Source organism: Alnus glutinosa, chromosome 7 (genome assembly GCF_958979055.1).
Source record: "Alnus glutinosa chromosome 7, dhAlnGlut1.1, whole genome shotgun sequence".
Taxonomy (NCBI): domain Eukaryota; kingdom Viridiplantae; phylum Streptophyta; class Magnoliopsida; order Fagales; family Betulaceae; genus Alnus; species Alnus glutinosa.
Genome location: NC_084892.1, coordinates 28,465,492 through 28,473,405, shown reverse-complemented (window position 1 = coordinate 28,473,405; position 7,914 = coordinate 28,465,492). Strand labels below are relative to the sequence as shown.

Below are 7,914 nucleotides of genomic sequence, written 5' to 3'. Positions count from 1 at the left end.
TACATGTATTTTTCTTGATTAAAAAAGCTCACATATGAAGAAACTAGGGTTGGATGATTGCCGAAAACACTGTTCATGGAGTTCATTGCACACGAAGAAGGAGGTTCCTGCACTTCGAGTGGCTGGGCGTTCTTCTTCTCTGCCTTCTGTTTGAACATATTAACGGAAATGGAAAAAGTTTATAGGTTTACAGTTTACTTCCCAAAGTTCCTGAACTGCATTTTTGTTGTGTTGCCATCGGATTCATGAGAAATTCATGCATTTTTGTCAAATTTGGATCGTGTTGAGACATTGATATAAGATTATAGTGGTTGACTATAACCCGAGCTACTTAATTAAATATGTCATACTCATCAACTAATTCTCTAATTTCGTGTTGGGTTTGTGGGTTGTGTCAAAAATTACCGACCATAAATGTTGTGTGTCAGATTTGAGTTGTGTCAAGGTATGAATATAAGATTATATAGGTCAACCATAACCCGAACAATTAATTAAATAAGTTAAGCCCCTCAACCTTAACCCATTAATTTTGTATCGGGTTCACTGAGTCGTATCAAAAATTGTTAGCCCAAAGTGATAGCAACTGCTATTGTAAACCTTGAAACGTGGTATATTATTTGAAGAAAGTCTAAACGTCATTCTCCCAAACAATTTTTATTTTTTTCAAAACCAGTTATTGAATCTATAGGACCTACACAGGTGAAGGTGTATCCAATGACTGGTTTTTAAAAAAAGTTGTATTGGAAAAAGACAGGAGAAGACAAATAGTAGTTCTCTATTATTTGTCATTTTAATCAATATTTTCTTTGCTGTATTGGCTGAAACAATCTATACAATAACAAATAAAAGTACATCTCTGGATATTATACATGTATATACCCTTTTAGATTTGATTTGTCCAGACTGAAACTCTCACTATTGAAGTTCCTTTCCATTTCAAGACCATCTCATTTCCAATCTGCCCTTGGATTCTTGCTCCATATGAATTTTCCCCTTCTCTTACCATTTCTTTTGCTTCTGTTAGTATCTCTTTGCTCAGTCTCCTACCCTCCAACCCAAGCGCTGCCTGAAGATGGCAGCCTTCCCTTATCTCCTCCCACTTTTGGAACCAAGCAAGAGAGGAGATGTAAGGTGCCACAAAGAGACACTCCATGGCTACTCTTGCTTCTGCAAGATGATGTGGGAAATTCACTTCCAATGATTCTAACAAGGCTTGATAATGCACCAAATGCCCATCAAAGAATGACCCAAAAGCAGAGCAATTTTTCAGCTTTTCACATCCATCTCCATCACCAAAGGTTATAATTCCCCTGTTACCAGCTATCAATTCCTTAGCTACCCTTAGAAACTGCATAACAAGCTTTCTGCTTCTCCCCCTCCCCATGTGTGGAAGCCCCACCATGCAATTGAAAACCAACCATTCTCTCCTTCCAGCCCTTTTCTTCATTTTCTTCATCTCACTCACCAAATTCTTAATTCCCATCTCCTCCACCGTCAGCTTTAGACCAGAAGATCTCGCCTGATCGTAGAGCCGCCTTTTTGTCTCCTCGAACCTCCATGGTGAAGGAACATAATTAGAATCCTCCTCTTCCCATTTGATTGATGTCAGCTTTAATGTTTTGTGCTGGCTTGAAATGGCCTCAATCATTGCAGGCCACTGAACCCCTTCTCCCATGTCAAAGTCGACTATGTGTATCATCTCTTCATCGTCTGGCATAGCTTCAAGAATCGCCGAGTTTGCTGCAAAGTGAGCAAACCTTCCTTCTGGGAAGGTTTGGTAGAATGCCATGAATGCAGCCTCAAAGTTCTTGCAGGACTCTTGTTTCAGATAGTCACCTTGATTCCCAATGTCCTGGGATAAGTAGAAGGCAACACGCTCAAAGGTTTCGCCAACCGGGCTAACTTTCTCACCGATGGATCTCAAAATAACCTCTGCAAGCTCTCTCTGTTCATTCTCCAAGGCTTCTCCATAAGCCTGAAGTAGATGATGAACTCTCAACTGGTTATCGATTTCCATGTCTTCTCCTGGAAAGATTAATGATGGTTGAATAGATACTACGTCTGTTGATGACTCAGAATTCATTGACTGGCTATGACTCAAAAAGTCTTCTCCTTCAGTTGACACCAGTGGCAGAGGGAAACTTCCCTCACTCTCTCCAAAAAGACCATAGGTGCCCTGAATCTCATTATCCCATATGGAATAATCTAACCCCTCCAACCCCATCGAGAAATCTTTCATGGCTAGCATGACTTGCTGCTGGGAATCATCAAAGGGTGGATACGGGAGAAAGTCATCAAGGAACATGGCTGAAGAACAGGGGATTTGACAAAGTTCAGAGGAGTCCTCTGTTGTAGTAAATAATGAAGATAAATCATAGCCATCCACCGGGGAGAACTTCATGTTTAGGTCATGGTCTTCAACCTGTTCAAAAGTTGAATCTATGACACTGTAGAATGGCCATGAAGGCTGGGGAAGCTCACGCTGCATCATCTTTTGATGGTTTCTGCAGGATAGAGAAACTTTTGTGATGGAGTTTACTTTTCTGGGAGGCCAAGTATTTACATATATATATAATTGGTGAAGAATGTATAGAAAGATTAACATAAAATAATTAAACAGAAAGATTATAAGCCAATCACTACCAGCCACTTCTTCTGCAGAATTTCATTACACTAAGGTTCCCATCCGAGTCTTCTTCCTTTCTTTGGCAGCTTCTTGGAGGTTGCTTTTGGTTGCATGTAATCACGAATTTAATTCATATATAATATCTTAATAATCTAGATTCCTTGAAGAACCCTTCATGTCTTTTCAATGTAATTACCTTTCAATTCCTAATAAATATAATCTTATGCGAAAAGAACATGCCAACAATGGTATAAGGCCATGTATTGACACTGACCCATTGTGACCCCTTAATTAAGCTAATACAAAATTTAAAAACACCTTAATTAAACGAGACAAACCTCTAGTTAGACGGCTTTGTGGTCAGCATAATATATTCTTTTCTTTAGAAAAGGACAATTAGTAGAGACAATTAATTAGCTTGCGTGAAAACATTTTATTGGTTAAATCGTGTAATCACCATTTAGGTCGGGGTAATGCTACTCTTTACACTCATTTTATATCGACTGACGTGACACTTAAAACACGCTACGTTACTCGGTAAATAATGGGTGTAAAAAATAACATTACTCTTAAGATTAGATTAGTCTGCAAAAGTCTCATTTTCTACATATTAAAGGTCAAACTTAGCACAAACTTGGATCTAAGATTATACCCTCTTCAATCGAGATAAAGTTTTCTTCTAAACTGAATTAAAATAAATAAGTTTTCTTTCAAACTGGGTTGGACGAATTTCATCCTACCCGCGTCAGTTTAGTAAACTATTTGAGAACCATCTGTTACAAATATGTATTGTGCAGTAGAAGCATTGGGTAGGGGTCATTATCAATTAATCATTTGATGAGGATCCGGATGAGGATGTGCACCCATTTCACAGTGACATGCAGGAGGGCAGGACCAAACTTGTTTGTCGTGTCATATGTACTTGCTGCTTTAAATTTGGTTAGAAGATAACTAATACAAACAGATAATGGGTCCTCATCGTGGATTGTGAAACAAATAACAAGGCCAATGTATCATGAGGTCCAGATTTGGATTTGGAATTTTATTTGCAGCAAAATAGTTCCACAAATAGTGAGCTAGAGGAGCAAGGGTAGAGAACTGTTGAATTTACCGAAAGGAACCAAAATGGGCGTTGACACGTATAGTCCACGCTTGCCATGGTGGCATGTGGCATATACGTCCTACAAAAGATAATGTTGGTGGCCGAAGATGGTGGAGAAGGGGTGCATGGCTTATATTGATGTAAATGTTACGGTAGATATAAGATCCAAACTCCAAACAAAAGTGTCGTTGAAAATAAAGAGGAAAAAAAAAAAAAAAAAAAATCAATAGGAAGTTTGGGAAGGTTTATTTGGTGGGGGAGGAGCGGAGCTCTTCCCTCTACATGGCTAATATCGGATGGATTTTAGAGATAAATTTGTTTTCCCGCTCTTCCTTCCTTCTTCTAAGGCTGAGATTTGGATGGATTTTGCAAGGAGTAATATGGTTAGTCTTACAATTATCTTTAACTCAAATGGCATTTTAAATAGTATTTGCTCTTAACAAATTAAGGATTAAACATAGAAATTATTTTCCTTCGTCAAATTGGTATCTAATAAGAGTAAGGATGATAATTTTTAGCACGACCTGCAAATCCGACTCTCGACTCTGACACGAAATTAGCAAATTAGTATTGATGAGTTTGTATGACCCTTTAATTAAATGGATCGAGTTAAGAATATTGACATATGTAGTCTTATATCTATGTTTCGACACAACTTGAAATCGACACGTACATGAGATTAAGGCTAACAATTTCTTTAACATGATGTGCAAATCCGACCTTAATATAATACAAAATTAAAAGATTAGTGTTTAGAAGTTTGATATATTGAAACAGGTCACCCCCTTGTAATAAATTGAAAGAATAAAATCCCTCAAAATTGTACTAGACAAAATTGGCGTTACCTCAGAGAGTAAATAATTGGTCGGATGATCAATCGTATACCATTTGATCTCCTAGCAAGGGGACAAGAAAAATAGTCTTTTCGAGATTAGCCTGAACACTGACAAAATTTGTCGGGTTTGCAAAATATGTGTGGGAGTTTCTATGACACGACAAACAAGTTTGGTCCTGCCCTCCTGCATGTCACTGTGAAATGGGTGCACATCCTCATCTGGTACAAATATGTATTGTGCAGTAGTACATATGACACGACAAACTAGTTTGGTCCTGCCCTCCTGCATGTCACTTTTTGTCTTTTTCATTGTCAAATATAATCATGATCGCAGTATTAATTAATCCTGCTAATCGAATAAGGATTACCGTAACCGAATCTTGAGATCTTGCACGTAAGGTATATCATGGTAAAAAAAATCCTCCATTGTTAATCCAACTGCAAAACGGCTTCCTATATATATATGGACCGACCAAAATCAACGGGACACTAATATTTATACATACTTAGAATATTAATTAAATTCATATTTTCTTAATTATAAGCTTAAGTTTTGGGGATAATTTGAAACTTAATATAATATCGGAGCAAAGGTCTTAAGTTTTTATGATAACTCATAATTCATGTCTATTTTAGTTAAATATTTCATGTATTAAGCCTTATATTTTTTTTTTCAGAGAGTTTGAGCCACACGTGAGGAGAGTGTTAAAGTATTAATTAAAACTAGTCAACAACTCTTTTACAACTCATTGAAATGTGTCAACATGTGATTGGATTCACAATTTTTCATCATCTTAAACTTTTAGAATAATTGATGATTTAACGAAGTCTTTAACTCTTTTTTTAACTCGGGTTGAACATTATTGAACTAAATTTTTTTGCAATTATAGTGCGAGAACCCGTAAATCTCCCGAACAAACAATAAAAATGACAAAAATCTTCTATTCATGTTTATTAGTAAAAGGGCCATGATGTCAACGTTTGTGTCGATCGGATCAACATGCTTAATGAAACACTCATGAAGACAGGGAAGATAGTTGAGACATGAACGTCTCTACCTGCTAATATTTTTGTGCCTTCTAAAATTGTCGCCTATGATCATACGTACGATTCATGACTCATCACTTTGCCATGCATGAACGTCGACAAAGATGGTCATGGATATGATTTTCCTACTTTCTGGGCCACAAAATGGGATCTGCGCGCATGTCGTTTGATATATATATATATAGATATAACGTGCGCATGGCTCTCTTTATGATTATCTGCATAATTTTTTCGACTCCACGTAGGACTGATTATGCAGACGAATCTATCAGAGATGTTGAGAACGATATTGCAGCAAGTGTATTGGCTTTTTGTACCTGGCACCATTATGTTCAAATATTGGTGTTCGAGATACCTTAATATTGTACATATTTGCACATGTTTGAATTCATTTAGCCCAATATACAAAGTACTGTAATGTCATTTGTAACAACCTAAAAAAATGCTAACGCTAACTATGTACATTTGTGCTATCGATCTAAAACGATTAGTCAAATTATAATTAGATTACGTAGTGAAAGCGATAAAAGTGATTAGAAAGTTGTGTTAATTTTCAATTCATAGATTAACACCCACGTTGATAATGAAAACTGATCGAATTATTATTGAACTCAAAAGCAAGAAACTGAGGAAAGTCTAAATGTCAAGAAGTGAATCAAATCAAGAAAGAGCTCAAAAGGAATGGAATTGATTTGTTCCCAAAATTAGAAGATTGTTCAAATTAGGATGGATCCGCTCGAGCCAAATTCAATTAAGCAGATTTATACTGGAGCATTCTGTCCGAATTTGGCTAGTTCGAGCCAATTTTTAGCTGACTTAAGTGATCTAGACTCTCATTTTGTCTTATATCATTAGAGCTTCTTAAAATCACTTATTAAGATTAATATAACACTAATTACTACACCCTCAAACATCTTTATAATTTACAAACTGTTTGTTACGTAGAACTAACTTTTTGAAGTGACACACCATGATGCTGCATTGAGGTGTTTATGGTGTACTTCAATGCTCGTGCATGCATGTTATAATTGTTTCATTTGTCAGACAGAGGGAGGCAGAAGCATATTGATAGATTTGATCTTTATATTTGTCCTTACTATTGTCAGGCTGTCTTTTGGTTGATGCCTGGAAAATAGATTTCAATAAATGATGCTTATCTCTTGTTTGTCTACAGACAGAGAGAGAGAGAGAGAGAGAGAGAGAGAGAGAAACCATAAAATCAGTCAATGAATCAAACAAATTTAAAATTGGGAAAATCGTGCCTTAAGGGGTCAACAGCTGCCACGTACTTCCCATCCAATAGGGTTAGGAAATATCTTGAATATATTTGATTGGCATAAGGTAAATTAGCAAGGCAAAATCTTCAACAATATTTCAAATTTGTATTTAGGTTGCGTCAAGCTTTCAACCAATCAACCTTTTCCCTTGTCCTCTACTCCTGCTACTAGTTTCTTAGTAATTTAAAGATAGCAATCTAGTGCTTAATTATGTAACCAATCAAAGTATATTGACTTATATAAAGTAATAAAACTCGATGAATTTAATCATTTAAATTCATATACAACCACATAGTATTCTGCTTCTATAATTTTTGGATAAAGTTTTTATTTAAATTAGGTTGAAGAAAATTCCTTTAATTTTGTTTATGAAATTGATATTTGTCTTAAAAGCACGTGATTCTCAAATATATTTTTAATAGAGAATGAGATTCTCCATATGCATTTTTAAAATGCATGTGATGTGATAGTAATAATAGGTTGAATTAAAAAAAAAATCCTCCAACCCAGTGTAAAGGAAAACGGTCCATAATTTTCTCCATACTTACTATATATATATATATATATATATATATATATATATATATATATATGTGTGTGTGTGTGTGTGTGTGTGTGTATGTGTGATATTTCATCTATTAACGATTAAGGTGGAGGGAATTCTTTGTTGGCATCCTTTGAGTTGCATAAGGTAGTAGCTAGGGTTCATATATTTGGGAATAACATTTATTAACATTTTTTCCTTCTCTTTTTAAGTTGTTATTTATTTATTTTTAAAAAAAATATTAACAAACAACCAAAAACACAAATCATTCAAAATTACTTTTACCTGTAAGTTATATGGAATATCATCCATATAAGCCAAAAACATTCGACATTGGAGAATTAATATGCCACAAAATTAACATCAAGCAATCATGCCATGATTTTATTTTATTTTATTATAGTTAATTCATGCATGGTGACCTAACCCATGTGCTAAAAAATCACATGGAGCAAGCCACGAAATGTCATCTCCTAAAATTGT

At 35.5% G+C, this 7,914-nt stretch overlaps 1 protein-coding gene across 1 annotated transcript; it reads right to left on the bottom strand.

Annotated features, from left to right (window-relative positions):
- Positions 1-767: 767 nt before the first annotated feature.
- Positions 768-2,722, bottom strand: LOC133873590 (protein NODULATION SIGNALING PATHWAY 2-like). The gene is made up of 2 exons (XM_062311321.1): positions 2,644-2,722; positions 768-2,504 (listed from the first exon to the last, which is right to left on the bottom strand). The coding sequence occupies exon 2, from the start codon at positions 2,489-2,491 to the stop codon at positions 884-886; it is 1,608 nt and encodes a 535-aa protein (XP_062167305.1). The 5' UTR covers positions 2,492-2,504; positions 2,644-2,722; the 3' UTR covers positions 768-883.
- Positions 2,723-7,914: the final 5,192 nt, after the last annotated feature.

Excerpts from the sequence above, each read along its gene's own strand:
- LOC133873590 (XM_062311321.1), bottom strand. The coding sequence starts at position 2,491 with ATGATGCAGCGTGAGCTTCCCCAGCCTTCATGGCCATTCTACAGTGTC.